This window comes from Marmota monax, unplaced genomic scaffold (genome assembly GCF_021218885.2).
Source record: "Marmota monax isolate L192 unplaced genomic scaffold, Marmota_monax_Labrador192_F-V1.1 WCK01_AAM20220418_F8-fsc00125, whole genome shotgun sequence".
NCBI lineage: Eukaryota > Metazoa > Chordata > Mammalia > Rodentia > Sciuridae > Marmota > Marmota monax.
In genome coordinates this window covers 12,343,192-12,362,170 of record NW_026695235.1, presented here as the reverse complement: position 1 = coordinate 12,362,170, position 18,979 = coordinate 12,343,192, and the positions used below count along the sequence as shown (strand labels likewise).

Genomic DNA, 18,979 nt, shown 5'->3' with positions numbered 1-18,979 from the left:
ATAATTTGATGGCATCTGGGGAGGGAGTGGAAACTGTGTGTGGAGGTGAGACCTGGAGGTACCTCACCTCTGCCTCCTCCCCTCCCCCTCCCCCTCCCCCTTCAGCCCACAGTGAGCTGCTTCCTTCTGCACCTTCCACCGAGAAGCTCTGCCTCACCTCAAAGCAATGCACCAGCCAACCATGAACTGAACCATGACCCAAATCAGATCTTTCCTCTTCTACGCTGCTCTGATCAGGCATTTCTCCTGTGATGAAGGCTGCAAACCCGGACTACTGCAGTGGTGTCTGCAACAGAGGCAGGAGAGGACACTCAGCTCCAAACACCAAGGACCAGCAAGGACTCACCGCCCAGGAGCAGGGGGCATGGCGGGAGCTCGCTCAAGGGCAGGGTTCTGACCAAGCTCACTTGACAGCCCCTGCTGAAGGCAGCTGGGCGATCAGCAATGGGGGGGGGGATCAAATTCCAGGTGTCAGACTCCACACTGACTGTGCAGAGCTCCTGCTGAAACTGGACTCCAAGGACAGAGCCCAAGATCAAGGCCAAGTCAAGAACTCACAAGAGGCTGACTCAGGTGTGGTCCAAGAGAGTCCCGCAGCCCCTCAGAATGCAACTATGGAAGATGTAAGATAAAATGAAGTCACCAGGTGGGCCCTAATCCAATCAGAGGCCTTTTAAGAACAGATCAGGACACAGAAATGACAAGCCTGTGGGGACACAGGGGGACAACGCCATCTCCAAGCCAAGGAAGGGAGGCCGCTCCCCCATCTTGATTTCCGAGTGCAGCCTCCAGAATGGAGAGAGATGGGCACTTGGGACCCGAGGCCCTGAGGCCCTGAGCTGTGGCCCTGGGCAGCTCAACACAGTGGGCCACCGGCCACAGGTGGGGGATGGCTCTGAGATAGACAGCCTGCAGGTCCAGCTGGTTCCACCACGTCGGCACCCGCCCCGGGCTCAGTTGCAGACACTGGGGGCTGTCGCGGGCAGACCTCCTTCTGGGCTCTGGATGGTGGACGGACAGGCAGGACAAGTTGGCTCCGGACACCAGGGGCTGCAGCCTGGAGAGCGAGCCAGGGCTGCCCAGCCACGGTCCTGCCTCAGAGTCAGGAGGCTTGGGGGTGGGGGCTTTGATTTCTCTTTTCCTTTTTCCAGTGCTGGGGATGAAACCCAGGCCCTTGCAGATGTTAGGCCAGGGCTCTGCTGCTGAGCTGCTCCCTCAGGAGGCTTGGCTAAGGGGACACTATTATGAAACGAGGCACACTGGCCACCAGCAGTAGGGGACTTCCAAGAGCATCGAAGTCCATGAGAGGCCCACGGCAGCCTCCTTGGCCCAGGGTCCAGAGGGGCGGGAGTCATCCTGCACCTCCCTCCACGCCTACCCTGAGCAGGATTCTTGGGGTTTCTCACAGGACTGAACAGTGCTGGCGGGGAACCCCAGCTGGCCCACGGAGCCCACTGCGGCCGGACTCAGAGAGGCTGGGACTCTGCTGGGTCCCCTAGAGCAGCAGGCTGCATGGAGGAGACAGCGCAGGTGCACGGAACCAGGAGCCCCAAGAAAGGGGGGCACTGGGCCCTGGGAGGCTCACCTAGCCCCCGCCTACAGAGGAACTCGGGGAGCCAGCTCTCCGGTGTCCCCGGGCCCCCAAGTGAGCCCCAGTGGAGCCAGCCCTCCCTGAGCTGAGAGGAGGGCCAGGCACTCCTGGGAACGGGCTGGAGGGTCTCCTGGGCCGGGGAGGGTAGTGTGGACACTGGTGGACAGGACTACATAGCTCGGACCTTCTCCATGGCCTCTCCATCTCGCCCCCAAGGCTTGTGAAGAGAGGTGGCCCCTGGGGGTGGTGGACTGAGAGACAGGGGACTGAGTGTCCTTGCTATCACCTCTAGCTGTGGCTCCCTTCCTGAGCCCTTCCAGGGCAGGCACGAGGACACAAGCCATGTGGCCCATGTCAGGACATGTGTCCCAGCTCCGCACGCCATGCATGGCGAGGCCTGCAGGCCCTCCCGTCCCTCCCAGGGTCTTTGATCCCCATCTGGGCATTCATTCTGTCACAGGGTCTGCAGGTGGGATGTTACCAAGGTTCTGCCATCACCTCCACCTGGGGATGTGTCCAGGAACTAGGCGAGGTCCTGTCCCAAGCCACATTCCCAGCAGGAGTCGGTCAGAACCAGGACTGAAGTCAAGTGCCAGGGCAGGCACTGTGATAAAATAAGGCACAGCCCTGGCCCCTTGTCCCGGCCCCCATGGGCGGCTGGGCCCAACCCCTGACCTCCTGTCTGTCCTGCAGATAGGCCATGCTGGCTCCAGCAGGGCAGGCCCCCTCCTTGCTGTCCCCATTTCCTCTCCCCTCCAGGGAGCTCCAGCCCAGATCCCGTCCTCTCTGGCCCTGCCCTGGTCTGTGCTTCACAGCAGTCGCCCCAGGTGAGGTCACTGCCCTCCACCGGAATCCCCCTCTGGGACCCCAAGGCCTGGGAAGTGTTGTGCACACAGGCTTCTCGCACCAGTGAGCGAGCGAGTGAGCAAGCCTCCAGGTCACAAGCCCCGCTCAGAGCCCCAAGGGAGGGGACTGCGGAGAGCAGCGCCACACAACCACCCCCCACCCCCCTCTGAGCCTGGCCATCCGAGTTTAGGAGGGAGGCCTGGGGCACCGGGAGGGTGCTGGGGGGTGAGGCAGAGGTGTGACCGGCGGCCACACAGGGCCTAACGTTGCGGCAGGGGCACAGGAGCTGTTCCCTTCCCTGTGGCTTCTGCTGGGACTTTCCAGCCGCAGGGTCTGCAGGAATCCACCCCACAAACCAAGGCAGTGCAGCAGCTCCAAGCCCCACAGAGCGGTTTAATTTCAGGACACATGACGGTCTTGTGTCCCCCATAGGCCAGCATGGCCAGCACTTGGAACTCTCCAGTTCTTCTTGGCCCCAGCCCGGCCTGCACATGTGCCCCTCTGTCCTCTGAGAAGAGCCCCACGGTGTGAGTGCAGGCTCAGATCATCCGCCATGTGGTCACGGGGTCCTGGGCCTCCCTGGATCAGGAGAACGGGGGCGCCTCGGCCAGCGGGCGGGACATGCTCTGTATGGCCCACTGCAAGATGCCCTCGAAAGAGTGCTGCAAGACAACAGGCCCCGGTGGGTCCTCAGAGAGGACTGCCCGCCCCGCCCCACCCCGAGTCACATCCTCTGACCCCCTGGTTCAAGGGGAGGGAGGAGGGCCTCTGCCAGCAGCAGGAGACTCCTTGTCCAGTGCTCCTTGCTGAGCTCAGAGCAGGGCCTCCACGGCTGTTCTGCCTCTTGGGTGGCCTCTTCCCTGTGTCCCTCCTCGTTCGGCTCAGGGGTCTGATGCTCCAACAGGACTGGGGAGTCTGGGGAGGCCCTCCAGTTCCCCAAATATCTGCCCCGCCTCAGAACTATGACACCCTCATCCAGGGCCTGAGTCACCTGTCCCTCTCAGGACCGGAGTCTCTAGACATCTGCAGTGCTGGGGGTCTGCCTGTATATGACCCACCACACAGGGCAGGTGGGTGGTGGGAACCTGAAGGACCAGGCTGACACTGAGGAGGCCATGTTGGCCACTTGTGGCGTGGGAGCAACTAGAGGACTTTGTCCTCCTGAAAGACAACGAGGCCCCTGAGAAACAGATGCTCTTTCCAGGAAACCTACCTGCTCCTCCTAGGAAGCAGCGGGCTGCGGGGAGAGCGAGGGACAGAGGCGCTGGGTCCACCCTGCCCCTGGGGAACAGGGTGGGCTGCAGCACCATGGGCTGGTGCTGAGAGCCCTTGGGCCATGGGCCTCTGGGGTCCTGGCTCTGATGACCTAGTGTGCCTGCTGGAAGTGGGAGGGGCTCAATGTGGGGTGGCAGCCCTGGGGCTCCTGTGTGGGCATGGCAGGGCCAGCGCCCTCCTGGAGGAGCAGCTGCAGGGGCAGGGACGACCCTGACCTCCACTCTGGGAGCCCTGCTGTCTACAATGCTCCTGCTGCCCACGTAAGGACTGAGGTCCTGGCTGAGGTGGGGGCAGTGGAGAAGTAGTGGGCATCTCCCAGGCCAGGTGACCATTACCTCACTCAGGAGGGACTCCAGGTCGTCCCTGTGCAGAACTGGCTCCTGACCTGCAGAGTCATCTCCCGCCTGGAACCCGAGAGAGGGAAGAGTCAACCCCACCCTGCAGCTTTGCTGGGAACACAGAAGCAGGCTTCCTCAGAGAGTTGGCAAGCCTGGGGGCCAGGGGGCGCTGCCGCCAGCAGCACAAGAGCAGATTCTAATGCTGAACCCTTGGGGCAGCAGCATGCGGCAGGGTGGGCAGAAGTGAGCTCAGGGCTGCCTGCCCCCAAGGGTTCCACAGGCCTTCTGGGACTTTGGGAACTGGCCAGGAGACCCAAGGCCCAGAGAGAGAAGGTGGGGTCTGGTGCCAGCCGGTCACTGGCCTACGAGCATGCCAGGCCCGTGGGGATGAGGCCCCAGCCATCCCCAGGCTTATGGGTGAGGCAGGAGAGGGCCCCACATGATGCTGAATCATATGAAATTGCTGGGTTTGTAGCTCAAAATTGCTGAATCTCAGCTCTTCCACACTGTCTGGTCTGGTCTGGGAATACAGGCCCCGAGAGGTGGGGCTGGCCCTGGGTGGTGGAGCAGGGGCAACCCAGGGGTCTGCATGGGGACTGTTCCTGCTGCTTTCCCCTGGTGGGAGGGGACCCAGGAAGCAAGGGCCCAGCAGGCTCTGTGGTGTCCCTGAATACACCAGTGCCACACGTGGGACAGGAGAGACTTGTAAAACAGCACGGGAGCTGGCCCAGGCCACGGTTCCACTGGAGCCCTCGGGGGGGTCAGGGCAGTCCTGCTCTGATGCCCCAGGTGTCCGGTCAGAGGCAGAAGCACTGCAGGCTCCTGTGTAGGCCCTCTTGTGCATCTGACATCACGCGGGGCATGGGGACCCGAAGAAAGAGCTGCTGGCTGGGACCTCGGGTACTGTGCCCTCTGAGCGCCCTGGCTACAAAAGGCCCCACGTTCTGATTCCGTGGAGGACCGGGGTCAGCACCGGATTCGCGGCCTGTTTCAGCCCCAACCCACGACCTCCTCCCTCTGTCCCTTCACCCCTGCCCCGGGCAGTCCTAGGGGCCGAGGGCTCGCAGGCCCATGGGCGAGCTCTGCATCCAAGGACTTCAAAATTGCTATTTTTTAGGACGTTTCCTTTTTAAGTAGATTTAAATTATCAAAAGAGTCGATTTATATGAAAAATACTTTATGAAAATAACTAACACACGGTCAGTGGGTACAGCGTCTCCGCTGAGATGCGCTCCCCGCAAGGTACCGCCCCCCGGACCCGCCCCCGGACCCACTGACCTTGGCCGGCCCAGCGGGAGGGCCGGCGGGGCTGGGGGCTGGCGCTCCCTCCCTGGCGGCGGGGCCTGGGTCTCCGGAGCAGGATTTGCAGTGCAGGCGGGTGCTGGCGGAGGGGCGGAGAGGCCTGGGTGGGGTCCGGAGCGCCCTCTGCTGTGGGGACACCGACCCTCCCTCCCCAACCCTCGCGTCCGGGTCGGCCGCGCCACTCACCCCAACTCACCCCAACTCACCCCAACTCACCCCCACTCACCCCAACTCACCCCGGCCCGGCGGCTCCGGACGGGAAATGGCAGCGCCAGTGGAAGGCGGCGGCGCAGTGCGCGCACCGAAGCGCGTCCGTCCCGTCCCCGCATACTCCGCACCGCGCGCCGAGCGCGGGACCCTGCACAAGAGCGATAGAGGGGGGTGGCTGGGAACCCGGGCCCTCCGCACCCTGCCTCCGGACCACCTCAGGGTTAGATGGCAGGTCAGTCCCCAGGGGACCGGGGCGCCCAAGGGAAACTGCAAGGCTGCGAGTGGCAGCTGGAAGATAGTGAGTTCGGCGGCTCCCAAGTCCCCAGAGCCCAGGAACACCTCAGCACCTTCAGGCTGTGCCCTGCAGACACAGAGCCCCTGAGCTGGCCCAGAGCCCCTGGGGGGGGGGGGGTGCGAGAGGGGCTGCGTTGGGGAGGAGCCATTGGGTCCTCACTGTCTTGCCTTCAGAGGGGCTCGGTGGTGAGGCCCCGGCTCCCGAGTTGGGTGGGTGTTTGGAAGCAGGGAATGTGTCGCCCCTGCTGCACCCCCTCTTCCACATCCCAGAGCGCCTGTGTCTCCCAGCAGCCTCCTCCATCGTCCTCCCCTAGCCGCTCTGCTTCCTCCTTCCTCCCCAAACCCTGAACCCCTCTGATTCCTACTCCAGTTCTCTCAGGTGTGGAGGGTGTGGCTTCACCATTGGCATAATCCTCTCTCCTATTTCAGGTTCATCCAACTGCCCTGAAAGCTCCTAGCCCCCTGAAGACAGTGCCCGGCCCTCAGTGCTGCCCCCTCACTCACCTGTTGCCCCTCTGGGTTGGCACTCATCAGGGAGGGGCACAGGGCAGGAGGGTCCAGCACTGGCAGGGTGACTGTGGGAGTCGGGGCAAGCAGCTGTGTGGGGGCGAAAGTGGTGTCCACAGAAGGGAGTGGCTCCCTGGGCAGGCCTCTCACCTCCTCTCCTGCTGGCCGCAGTCCCAGGGGGGCCTGGAACCCGAGAGTCAGCACTCCAAGGGCTGCAAGACACTGCTTAGCCCCTCCTGGGAGTCAGTGACCAGAGGGACCTTGGAACTTGGGCCTGGGGAAGGGGTGATGTGGTGGGAAGGACCCCATAGTGGGTTCTGGGATGTAGAGACCTGGATGCAAGTCCAGGTTCCCTGGCCCTCAACAAGGTCTTTGGCCCTTTCCCCACCTGAGAACAGGGTGCCCTGTAGCCTTAGGGCCCCACAGAAAACACTGGGTATGCACAGGGCCCGGTCATAGCCCTCAGGGCTTTGCTGCAACACAAGGCTCCAGACACCTTTGGAGAGTGTTATCAGTGGTCACAGTGAAGCCCCAAGGGTGCTGGGGGGTTGAGGCCCCCAGTCAGAGCAGGGTAAGGGTAGTTTCCCACGCCCTGGGACCCTGCAAGAGATTCACGGAAGGTGCCGACTATAGGGTCAAATTGATCAGGCAGGGGATGGGCACAGTTCTACCACTGGGGCAGGCCCAACGCAAGGGGTGGCCAGGAGGTAGGACTCCAGAGGGGCAGGACACAGGAAGAGGTCACCCAGCCTGGGGGCAGGCCTGGGCATACCGTGGGCTCTGCAGGTGGCTCTGGAGGCCGGTGCTCCTCGGCCTGGGGCAGGCCCTGCTGGACTCTCCCCTGGAGGCAGCATGCGCACCTCCAGGTGCCGCTGCTCGTGTGGCCACCAGTCAGAAGCATGCAAGACAAAGCAGAGACTATAGATGGACTCACAGATCCACAGACAAGGGAGGCCTGGCCACTCTGCAAGCCACCATTTCCTTTTATAGGTGGGGAAGTGGAGCAGGCTGCAAGTGCTCGTGAGCAGGAGAGCCCAGATGTGGGATATTGACCCCTAGTGGGATAGCCTTGGCCAGCGTGGTCAGTGTGCCCTATGAGTGCTTCCCTGATGAACCCTCATACTTTCCAATGCCCAGGACCCTGCAGTGGTCTGTGCCTGTCTGTCACAGGGTGCTCAGCTGGCGGGCCCCCCTCAGCTGGACCACCCACATTTCCACAAGGGAATGATGCCCAGGAATAGGCGATGGTTAGGGGCAAAGGGGAGAGGAAGAATGTGAGCATCAGAGGGGTGGAGGGAGGGCCTGGCTGGACCTTCCTTTCAGAGACAGAGGGGCTCAGAGAGACGAGACCCAGCAGGGAGCGCAGGGCAGAACTGGTCTGGGTTCCCTCGGCCACCCCTCCCACAGACTGCTCTGCTCAGATGTGGACTGAGAAGGCTTCACACCCCACCGAGGTCAGGGTCTCATGGCATGATCAGTGACACCAGTCCTTGGAGGTAGTGTCAGCCCTTGGGGACTGGGGCTCTGTGGCCTCTGTGTCCCCCAGTCCACCTGGGAGCAGGACTCTGGTGTGCCTAGGAAGGGGGTGGATGCCCCTAAGGCAAGAGGGGATGGGATGGCCACCTTTGCCTTGGGCCTCTGTGCTTGGGGCATTGCTGCCCTCAGGGGTCCTGTTGACCTGGGTAAACTATGTGGACAAGCAAGGAGGCAGGTGACCTGGTGTGAGAACCCAGGCCCCTCTCACAGCCAGCCCCTGAACCAAAGCCCCCCAGGAGGGCCTCAATTCCCCCCTTGGATCCAGAGTCTTCTGGGTGTCTTCTCCTTCAGGGTCAGTGGATGGCAGCCTCCATGATGCCAGGCGACGTGCTCACCTGGGAATTTCCCGCAGTGGTGGGGACAGGCAGGCCAGGTGGAAGGCCCGGGGGCAGCCGTCACAGCAGATCAGCTCCCCGCCGTCCCGGCACACGGCACACTCGTCCTCGTTCTTCTGGCGCAGGCAAGAGTGAGCCACGCAGACCCTGGAGGGGGCACCCTTCCCAAGAGCCCCTCCCCTGCCATGGCCCCGCCTGCAGCGCCTCATCTCTGGGGACCGGGACTCCCAGGGCCCTCCCAGCCTTCTGGCTGGCCCACAGCCTGTCTACCTCTAGGGTTCTAGCTCTGACACAGACCTGCCAGGCCATCCCTCATAGAAGTAGCCCTTTCACTCGTGGCCCCTGGATTCCTGGTGGCCCCCTGGCATGTACTCCACCCTCAGGCAGCCCCTGAGGAGGGGCCCCAAGAAGTCTCCTATCAGCCCCAGGCACCTGCTGCTCCCTCCCCTGGGCCTCCACCCTCCCGGGCCTCTGCCTGGGTAGTGTTCATCCTGCAGCCAGGAGTCGGGACAGCACCTCCTCCAGGAGCACCAGGCCACCAGGCTGGTCCTGCAGTGACCTTCACACTCAAGGCAATATTCATGGGCACGGGACAGCCAGGGCACTGCTACAGAGCAGGACAGGACTATCCACCCTGGGTGCTCAAGGCCAGCAGAGCACCTGGAACCAAGTGCTGGGATTTGTAACCAAGGATGGCAGACACTGGCCACACCTGTCCACCTCACCAAGAGGTAGTGCTGGGAGCCAAGGACAGCTGGACATCCCTGAGGATCCTCCAGCTCTGCCTGGCAGCAGTCCCCGCCACCCCCTAGCCGAGAGACGCTCACTCAGCCTGGACCAACACTGATTTCAAAAGTCCAAGAGGATCTCACTTTTCAGACTCATGTGAAACTTGTGTTTTATCAGAAAAACACACAGCCGGGAAGGGGAGGGGCACGGGGGAGGAGATGCTAGGCCTGGGCAGGAGCTCTGGCCTCTGTGCTTCAGGCACCTAAGTGCCCAGGACAAGCGCAGAGGCCTCAGAAAGACCTGCATGGGGCCATGGGGAGGGCGGTCTCCTCTCACGGCCTAGGGCGTTACCTGGTGCAGTTGGGGCTCACCCGGGAGGGCTGGAAGGACTGGGATCCTGTCTTGCTGGATAATCCTCTGCTCACCTCCACCCTGCAAGGGAGAAGAGGGCCACAGTGGAGGGACCCTGGGCACTAAAGGGCACCTGTGGCCACTGGCACCAGGTGCGTTTTGACAGCAGCCCCCAGCTGCCTAGCAGAGCCCGGGCCCAAGGGCAGCACAGTTGCCAGGTGGGGAGGGGGATGGGTCCCACCCCAGCCTCCCCAGGGCCCAGCCTTCCTCAGGGGGTCAGGGCAGTGCTTACTGGGACAGCGCCCTGGGCTCCCTTGGCTTGGACGAGAGGCTTCATACCCCCGCCACTGCGCGTCTTGCTCTTCCCACCTCCGCCAGGGTCTTCAAACTTGCTGGGAGTGTAAAACTCCCCCCCAACCTGGATGCACTTCTTGGAGCCCCCTGGGAGGAGATGCCAGCTGTCCTGGGCTCATAGCTTCCCACAGCCCCAGTCACTACTGGGGTGAGGTGTGTGGCAGAGACGGGCTGCATGAGCTGTGACTTGCTGCCCCTCTGCCACCCCCCTCCCATCCCAGCCAAGGCAGGTCCAGGTCCCGGGCACTGTGCCACACTGGACAGGCCCCCAAATCCACACACACCCAGAACCTCACAATAGAACCCCATCTGGAAATAGGGTCTTTGTAGATGTAATTGATAACATGAGGTCACCCTGGACCCTAAACCCAATGACTGGTGTGGAGAGGCCATGTGAGACAGGCAAAACCTGGGGTGAGGCCACCACAGCCCAGGGGGACGGGCAGCCCCAGACAGGAGGGACCTCCCAGAGCCCGCAGAGGGTGTGGCCCTGCCCACACCTCACCCCGGGGGTCTGTTGAGGCCACCAGTCTGGCGGTCATTGTAACAGCCCTAGCTCACTCATACAGGGCCCTTGGGACCACCCCTGATGGGGAGACCAGGGCTGGCATCTGCTCCCAGGCCCACTCTGGCCGTCCTTGGTGTCCATAGCCCGTGTCCAGCTCAGAGAGAACTCTGTGGCAGGGACAGTGGATTGGATGACGTGATGGCTGGTGGTCTGCCACCAGTAGGCCCTGCTGGGTCCTGGTCAGATGACACGCTGGCTCCCGATAGCCAGAAACTGGCTGCCCGGTAGGTAGGTCACTCGCTAGCTTCCTGGGGCCCAGGAGAAGGGCCTGGCCAGGGTGTGAGGGGACTGGACACCTCGTCACCGGCGGCACCGGAGCAGGGATGGAACGGGGGGCAGCAGGACATGAGGCTGCAGGCCATCCCCAGTGGAGAGTGGGGTACAACTGAGGGTGTGACCTGTGTCCCAGCAGGACCCATCTGTGGAGAGGAGGTGACCTGGGGCGATGGGCATCCTGTGCTGGGGGTGGCCTGGACCGCTGGCTGGGCAGAAGTCCCTCCCACTCGGGGAAGTTCAGCGTCTCAGCCCCTCCAAAGCCCACGGAGCCAGTGCAGGAAGCTGGCTGCCTCCACTCTGGGACCACCAGGGAGCAGAGGGGAGGGTCCCCATTGCCACCCTCTCCCCACCCTGTGCATCTACCTGACCCAAACACCTGCTGGATGAGGATCCCCTCCACGGCCCCGTGGGCTCCCGGGATGTCCCCAGAGGACACAGCCACAGTTCTCTGGACTGAAGCAGACATGGTCTGAATTCCTGGGGAAGGGACCACCCAAATGGGGGTTGTCGCCTGGGAGGATGGTTCCTGAACCCCACTCCGTCCTGGGCAGCTCTGAGCACAGGGCGTCTGTGGGCTGGTGTCCTGGGCAATGGGAGAGGCCGTCTAGGCTGCGCCCAGTGAGGAGCAGATGTTTTCCTCACACATGGGCCTGGGCCTTGAAGACGGGATCACAGGAGGGCAGAGCGGGGGTTAAAGGAGGGTCCCAGTGCAGGACAGTGTGGAGTCCCTGGAAGGTCACGCTAAAACCCCAGGCGTCCCCTCTCTCGACATGTGCCTGCACAGGTTGGCCCGTAGGGCGAGAAGTCAGGCCAGCCTGGCCCTGCTCCCAAGACAGCCCTCCACGGGTGTGAGCCCTTCCATCCAACCCTGGCCCCCCGGCTCCCAGTTCCCCAGCTCCCTGGGCCCCGCTCCCTGGGCCCCGCTCCCTGGGCCTTGGCTCCCTGTGTCCCCAGCTCCCTGGGCCCGGCCTGCTCACCGTTCCCCAGCGGGAGGCGCTGTGGCTCCACGTGGCCCTCTGGCTTCTTTGGCTTGCCTTTCACGTGGGAGCCTGGAAGGGAGAGCTGGGAGCAGGGGGCTTCGGCAGGGGCGGGGGCAATGCTGGTGGCCAGGTGGGAGGGCAGCAGGTGGAGTCAGGTGCTGGCCCTGACTCCCTGTGGGCTCCTTCATGGTACTGGGCTCTGGTTTCCTCACCAGTAGAAAGGAAAATGAGACCCTCCTGCCCCTTTACCACTTAAAAACTCAGACAGACCCGTCCAGGGTATGGCTCTCAGTACCCAGCGTGGCCTCTGCAGCCTGGACAGGCAGCTTCTGTGCCCAGGCAGGTGGGACAGACACCCTGGAGCCAGAAAGGGAGGGGGTGGGACTCCTAGGGGAGACTGTGACCATGGCCATCTCCCACTGGATACCTGGGCTGGAGGTGCCCCTTGGGGTCAGGGCTGCTGATGGGGCGGCTCGAGGCTCCTCCGGGGCCCTCCTCTTGGTGGGGGGTCTGGGTGGCAGTACTGAGACTTTGGGGCTGGTAGGAGGCTTCCTCCCCTTCCGGGGCTGGCTGAGGTCCACATCTGCAGCTCATGGGCAGGAGCAGGGTCTTAGAGCCTTTCCTTGGTCTGGAGGATAGGACTGGACATCCTCAGAGCAAGGTGGACAAGTCCTCTGCCCTTTGCCTCTTAGAATCCAAGAGTCCTGGGGGTCACCGGGGGCCTCCCCAGACACCCCGACACACACCTTCCACCTCACACCAGCTGCCCCAATCCCCCAACAAGGCTGAACCCAACCAGGAGCCCAGCCCAGGGCCGGGCACACCTTTGGGGAAGCTGTCCAGGATGGGCCGCAGTCGGCCATAGCGCTCTAGGTTGTAGTCCTTGAAGAGAACCCTCCAGAAGTCCAGGATGGCCGCAGTGTCCTGGGTCAGGAGCCAGGACAGGAGGGCGTGGAAGGCCTGAGAGCAGCCCTCCTTCTCCTTCAGACGAAGGGTCTCCTGCAGCAACAGCCAGGCGGCGCCTCTGAGTGGCGGCTTCTCCCACCAAGCTGGGAGGCAGCCGCGGACGGCAGAAGGTCTGGTCCTCTGAGCCCCTCCCCCGGCTCCAGGGGACGGTGGTATGGGGGCATGGAGGGGAGGTGGCAGGAGGGCTGTGGCTGGGTCCACACCTGGCTTGTGGGCAGGGGCAGGGGAGGCTGGGAGGGCTAGGGCAGCGATCCTGGGCACTAGTTCTGGGGTCATCTGCTGGCGTGTGGGCGGGGCCCACCTGGAACTTGTCCTCAGGGACCACGTCGTGGTCGGCCAGCGCATGCAGCAGCGGAAAGGCGCTGTCCACAGCCACGGCGATCTCGGTGCGGTACAGTCTCAGGAGGCGGCGCGGCACCGAGTCCCCAGCAGCCATAGGGCTGGGTGGGGGTCCCAGGGCTGGGAGGCTGGCAGCCCCTCTCCCCACCACAGTGTTCCTCGGCTTCAGGGTCCCTCTGCCTTGGAGTCCCTCTGAGCTCCTGGGCTGTCAGAGGCGTCTGCGTGCCCTGCCTGTGCTCCCTGCCGAGAAGCCCCTGTGGTCAGGCAGGGAGAGCTGCCGGCTCTCTGGAGCCCGGCTCTCTGGAGCCCGGCTCTCTGGAGCTGGGCAGGCCGGGCCCAGGGGCTCTGTTATACTGGCCCACCCTGGGAAGGGCAAAGGCCGCTGCCCAGGAGCCAATCAGGGCAGGGGCTTTTGCTGCAAGGATTGCAGATTGGCCTGTGATAAGGGAAGGTTTCCAAGGCAGCCAGCCTGCCCCGCCTCCTCCTCTCCCTGGAGGGCTGCAGGCCAAGCCCTGGACCTACTGACCCTCAGGGCTACTGCCTTGGAACCCGGTGCAGCAGAGGAGCTCAGGGGAGGGCTCCGGCTTCCCCCTTCTGTCCTGGGTGAGAAGTCAGGACAGTGCCCCTAGCCTCTTCTGGGCTGGCCGACATGGTGGCACCTCCAAGTGGCACTGATGAGAAACGTCCACGGGGGTTGGTGCTAGATGGGAGCACTGACCCCTGGGGGACCTGCACACTTGGTGGAGGGCCCTCCTCAGTGCTCCAGGTCTGGGCTGTGGGGATCAGGTGGAGGGCCCCAGTTTGATGGAGGAGTCGGGGTGGGCTTTTGAGCTTCGCTCTCCCTGGGGTGACTCCGGGCAAGTCCACTCCTTCTCTGAGAAGCAATTGTGAAGAAACAAGAGGGTGGACACAGGCCACCCTCCTGCAATCCCAGTGACTGGGAGGCTGGGTCCAGAGGATCGAAGGTTTGACGTCAGTGAACCTCAGCAAACTGGAAGATGTTTCCCGTCCTCAGTGAAGGGAGAGAATAAAGGAGGAGGAGGAGTGAGGAAGGGAGGAGGGAGGGAGGAGGAAGGAGGAGGAAGGAGGAGGGAGGGAGGGAGGAGTGAGGAGGAGGAGGGAGGGAGGAGGAAGGAGGAGGAGGGAGGAAGGGAGGAGGGAGGGAGGAGGGAGGAGGAGGGAGGGAGGAGGAGGGAGGAGGAGGGAGGGAGGAGGAAGGAGGAGGAGGGAGGAGGAGGGAGGGAGGAGGGAGGAGGAGGAGGGAGGGAGGAGGGAGGAGGAGGGAGGAAGGGAGGAGGGAGGGAGGAGGGAGGAGGAGGGAGGAGGAGGAGGGAGGAGGAGGGAGGAGGAGTGAGGAAGGGAGGAGGGAGGGAGGAGGGAGGAGGAGGGAGGAGGAGGAGGGAGGAGGGAGGGAGGAGGGAGGGAGGAGGAAGGAGGAGGAGGGAAGAGGAGTGAGGAAGGGAGGAGGGAGGGAGGAGGGAGGAGGAGGAGGGAGGAGGAGGAGGGAGGGAGGAGGGAGGAGGAGGGAGGAAGGGAGGAGGGAGGGAGGAGGGAGGAGGAGGGAGGAAGGGAGGAGGAGGAAGGAGGAGGAGGGAGGAGGAGGGAGGAAGGGAGGAGGGAGGGAGGAGGAAGGAGGAGGAGGGAGGAAGGGAGGAGGAGGAAGGAGGAGGAGGGAGGAGGAGGGAGGAGGAGTGAGGAAGGGAGGAGGGAGGGAGGAGGGAGGAGGAGGGAGGAGGAGGAGGGAGGAGGAGGGAGGAGGAGTGAGGAAGGGAGGAGGGAGGGAGGAGGGAGGAGGAGGGAGGAGGAGGAGGGAGGAGGGAGGGAGGAGGGAGGGAGGAGGAAGGAGGAGGAGGGAAGAGGAGTGAGGAAGGGAGGAGGGAGGGGGGAGGGAGGAGGAGGAGGGAGGAGGGGGAGGGAGGGAGGAGGGAGGAGGAGGGAGGAAGGGAGGAGGGAGGGAGGAGGGAGGAGGAGGGAGGAAGGGAGGAGGAGGAAGGAGGAGGAGGGAGGAGGAGGGAGGAAGGGAGGAGGGAGGGAGGAGGAAGGAGGAGGAGGGAGGAAGGGAGGAGGGGGAAGGAGGAGGAGGGAGGAGGAGGGAGGAAGGGAGGAGGGAGGGAGGAGGAAGGAGGAGGAGGGAGGAAGGGAGGAGGGAGGAAGGGAGGAGGGAGGGAGGAGGAAGGAGGAGGGAGGAGGAGGAGGGAGGAGGAGGGAGGAAGGGAGGAGGGAGGGAGGAGGGAGGGAGGGAGGAGGAAGGAGGAGGAGGGAGGAGGAGGGAGGAAGGAGGGAGGAGGAAGGAAGGAGGAGGGAGGAGGAGTGAGGAGGAGTGAGGAAGGGAGGAGGGAGGGAGGAGGAAGGAGGAGGAGGGAGGAGGAGTGAGGAAGGAGGAGGAAGGAAGGAGGGAGGGAGGAGGAAGGAGGAGGAGGGAGGAGGAGGGAGGAGGAGGAGGGAGGAAGGAGGGGGAAGGAAGGAGGGAGGGAGGGCTGGAGCCAGAGAACCTTCCGGAGACTGGGCTGGGAACAGGCCCTTTGCCGCCCACCTCAGGGCTCTGAGCCCAGGCCAGTGCTGTGGGTCGTGGCCGTGGAGCTGGGTGACGCCCTGCACTGTGCTGCTGCAGACACCCGGGGACGCTTGGCCGTGGCCCACCTGGGCTGCCCCTCCGAGAGCCAGGTTCTCCTCCACAGCCGGGGCGGAGGCCGCTGCCTGCTGGCCTTTCCTGCCCTCTCCTCTGGGCACACTGGGCAAAAGTGTTCAAGCATGAGCTGAGGCCACTCAGACCCCCATGGCCTGTGACTCCTGCCCATTCTGGGACTTTCTGCTCACTTCCTGGAGCGTGTGCCCAGGTCTGGCCACAGCGAAGCTCACCGATGGGATCCCTGGGCCCGCGGGCTCCAGAGCTCACACAGGAAGGCACCCAAGGGACGCCGTGTGCTCAGCCCAGCCCCCTCCGAGCACCAGCACCCCTAAGGCCACCCCCTCAGCCTGGTGGACTTTCCCTCCCAGGTGAGGACGCCCCAGCCAGAGGAGCGGACAGGAGAAATGGAAACTGCCGCAAGGTCCCCGTCTCCTTGGCTCTCTGGGAAGCCCTGGCCTCCTGCAGGTGCGGCGGGCCCGGGCCTGGAGCCTATTTTAGTGGGCAGGTGCCACCTGGCCTCCAGTTGGGGGTCAGCACAGCGGCCCGTGTAGAATTCTGGACTTTCCACTCCCCTGTGGGGGTTTCCGCCAGCCCTAACGGCAGGACTGGAAGCCTCCGAGGCCGTGTGGAGGAGGCCTGGGTGACCCAGACCACAGCGGGCACACACCCGGGGCCTCCATGGGACGGGGCCTCCATGGGACGGGGCCTCAGGTCTTCTGAGAGGCCCCAGAGCGGGTGGGCTGCAATGAGAGCCTCCATTTCCTCACCTGGGGGAGAGGTGACAGCATGAAGGGACCGGAGGTCCCACCTGCTCTTGTCCCATGAAGACATGAGAACAAAGAAGAGCGGCTGCTTCAGGGCTGGAAGGGAAGGCCCTGAGGTCCTGAGGGTTGGGGTGGAAAGCACCAAAACACCCCTGGAAGCAGGCAGGGAGCAGGCAGGGAGGAGGCCAGGGTGGAGGCCAGGGTGGAGGCCAGGGAGGAGGCCAGGCTGGCCTCTTCTTGAGTGACGGGCACCTTAATCTGTACACAAAGTAGGGTGTGAACCTCAACAACATGTATACTAACTTCAGGTTAAAAATAGGAAACAAGGGTTGGGGTTGTGGCTCAGTGGTAGAGCGCTCGCCTACCATGCATGAGGCACTGGGTTCGAAACTCAGCACCACATAAACGAAAAATAAAGATATTGTGTCCACCTAAAACGAAAAATAAATACTAAAAAAAGGAAAAAATAATAGGAAAATATTACAATGCCAATCAAAACAGAATAACTAGGAATAAAGATAAAAAGAAATCTGCAGGGCTCTTTTTCTTTTTCCTGAAGTACTGGGATTGAACCCAGGCAGACTTTGGCACCTAACTACAACCCAACCCTTCTCTCTCTCCCTCCCTCCCTCTCCCTCTCTCTCCCTCCCCCCTCTCTCTTTCTGGTACTGGGGATTGAACTCAGGGACACTTGACCACTGAGCCACACCCCAGCCCTATTTGGAATTTTATTTAGAGACAGGGTCTCACTGAGTTGCTTAGTGCCTCGCCACTGTTGAGACTGGCTTTGAACTTGTGATCCTCCTGCCTCAGCCTCCCAAGCCACTGGGATTACAGGTGTGTGCCACTGTGCTTGGCTTTTATTTTATCTTGAATCAGAGTCTCACTAAGTTGGTGAGGCTGGTCTCAAACTTGGCATCCTCCTGTCTCAGCCTCCTGAATCCCTGGGATGTGTCTAAGGCACTATGTTGCTCAGACTGGTCTTACACTCCTGGACTCAAGCCCTCCTGCCCTCAGCCCCCAGAGGAGCTGGAACCACAGGTGCATGCCATCTCACCAGGCCAAGCACTCAAGAAGGAAGTACCACAGTCCTGGACTTAGCTTCTCAAAACACAGGTTATTTCTTAACGAATTAGACAGCAAATGCAATTCCAATAAAATCAACAAGGACACTTTTTTCTTTAGCATGTGATTCTCACATTCTTGGGGAAAACTGCACCAGATAGCCCGATGCAGCAGAGAGCGGGCAAGCGCAGCAGGAAGGGCGCTGAGACGGGTCTCTGACCCAAGCTCGCCAGGGCCTGGCGGGAGGCGCTGCCTTTGGAGGCTGAGAAGGTGCTGAAGCCTTCCACAGCAGCCTCCCCAGAAGACGGGGCACCATCCTGCCAGCACCAGCAAACAGCCCCGCACACACACACAAAGGGTCTCGAGGACGGGAAGAGAAAATCAGGCTCAGATGCTAAAAGGAAATAAAGCTGAGTGCGCCCACTACCTCGGGGTGGAGAGACAGGAAGGGTGGAAACCATGGGAGCAAACAGCAACAGACCGTCTTTAACCACACAAGGCATACGTCCATTTAAACACCACAAGACATTAAAGGGTCGACAAGCTGAAGGAAGTATTGGTGACATGGATGTCAGAACTGTATGTCTTAGTGTCTTTACTACATAAAGAGCACTTTCAAATCAATAAAAAAGATAAATATTCAAGGGCTTAAAAAGAAAAAGAAATAGAGAAAGAGACTTAGTTTATGTGTGTGTTTGGTTTTTTGCTGGGTATTGAACCAGGGGTGCTGTACCACTGAGCTGCACCCTCAGTCCTTTTTTTAAAATTATTTTTACTTGTTCTTTCTAGATATGCCTGACTTTAGAGTGTATTTTGACTTATTTTTTATAAATATTTTATTTTCTAGTTGCAGATGGACACAATATTTTACTTTCACGTGGTGCTGAGGATGGAACCCAAGGCCTCGCACGTGCTAGGCAAGCGCTCTACCGCTGAGCCCCAGCCCCGCCCATATTTTGACTTATCATACGTACTGGAGTATGACTTCCCATTCTCGCTATATACGATGTGTATTCATATATGAACATAGGAAAGTTTTGTCCGGTTTATTCTACTGATCCCCAGTCCTTTTAATTTTTTATTTTTTTTGGGGGGGGTACTGGGGATTGAACTCAGGGGCACTCAACCACGGAGCCACATCCCCAGCCCTATTCTGTATTTTATTTAGAGACAGGGTCTCACTGAGTTGCTTAGGGCCTTGCTTTTGCTGAGGTTGGCTTTGAACTCTCCATCCCCCTGCCTCAGGCTCCAGAGCTGCTGGGATTACAGGCCTGCGCCCCTGGGCCCGGCCGGAGACAGGTCTTTCTACGGGGCCCAGGCTTGCCTCGAACTTGCATCCTCTTCCCTTGGCCTCCCAGTAGCTGGGATCACAGGTGAGCACCACCACACCTAGTTGGAGACTTAACTTTATTCCACAGCGCAGAGGCTCGCGGGCTGGAATCCAACACCATCTCTAGGGCTCTACTTTCCCACTTTTGATTATTGGACTATGGAATGGTGTAACTCAAATAATAAAACTGGCCTTTCATAGAACAGCCCCACACGGTGCTTGTGAAATGTACCACGAAGGTCCCCCCTGTAGGCTCTGGTTGGGTTACGTCATGATGGGTGGTGGCAGGATTCTAGGGGCTTCAGCAAGGCGCCTCCAGTTGGTCTGATGGCACCCCAGCCTGGGGCAGCTGCAGGTGGCCAGCCGTGGGCAGCAGTCCCATTCCAGCCAGGAG

General features: G+C 61.8%; 1 protein-coding gene across 1 annotated transcript; it reads right to left on the bottom strand.

Annotated features, from left to right (window-relative positions):
- Window positions 1-2,810: 2,810 nt before the first annotated feature.
- Aire (autoimmune regulator) lies at window positions 2,811-13,093 on the bottom strand. The gene is made up of 14 exons (XM_046439033.2): window positions 12,760-13,093; window positions 12,317-12,491; window positions 11,920-12,075; window positions 11,490-11,561; window positions 10,876-10,989; window positions 9,607-9,755; window positions 9,315-9,395; window positions 8,235-8,350; window positions 7,136-7,235; window positions 6,361-6,546; window positions 5,589-5,710; window positions 5,329-5,431; window positions 4,048-4,116; window positions 2,811-3,099 (listed from the first exon to the last, which is right to left on the bottom strand). The coding sequence occupies exons 1-14, from the start codon at window positions 12,892-12,894 to the stop codon at window positions 3,022-3,024; spliced, it is 1,656 nt and encodes a 551-aa protein (XP_046294989.1). The 5' UTR covers window positions 12,895-13,093; the 3' UTR covers window positions 2,811-3,021.
- Window positions 13,094-18,979: the final 5,886 nt, after the last annotated feature.

Excerpts from the sequence above, each read along its gene's own strand:
- Aire (XM_046439033.2), bottom strand. The coding sequence starts at position 12,894 with ATGGCTGCTGGGGACTCGGTGCCGCGCCGCCTCCTGAGACTGTACCGC. Across the intron at positions 12,076-12,316 it reads CCTGGACAGCTTCCCCAAAG|ATGTGGACCTCAGCCAGCCC; the intron begins GTGTGCCCGGCC and ends CATGAGCTGCAG. Across the intron at positions 9,396-9,606 it reads GAGCCCAGGGCGCTGTCCCA|GGTGGAGGTGAGCAGAGGAT; the intron begins GTAAGCACTGCC and ends TCTCCCTTGCAG.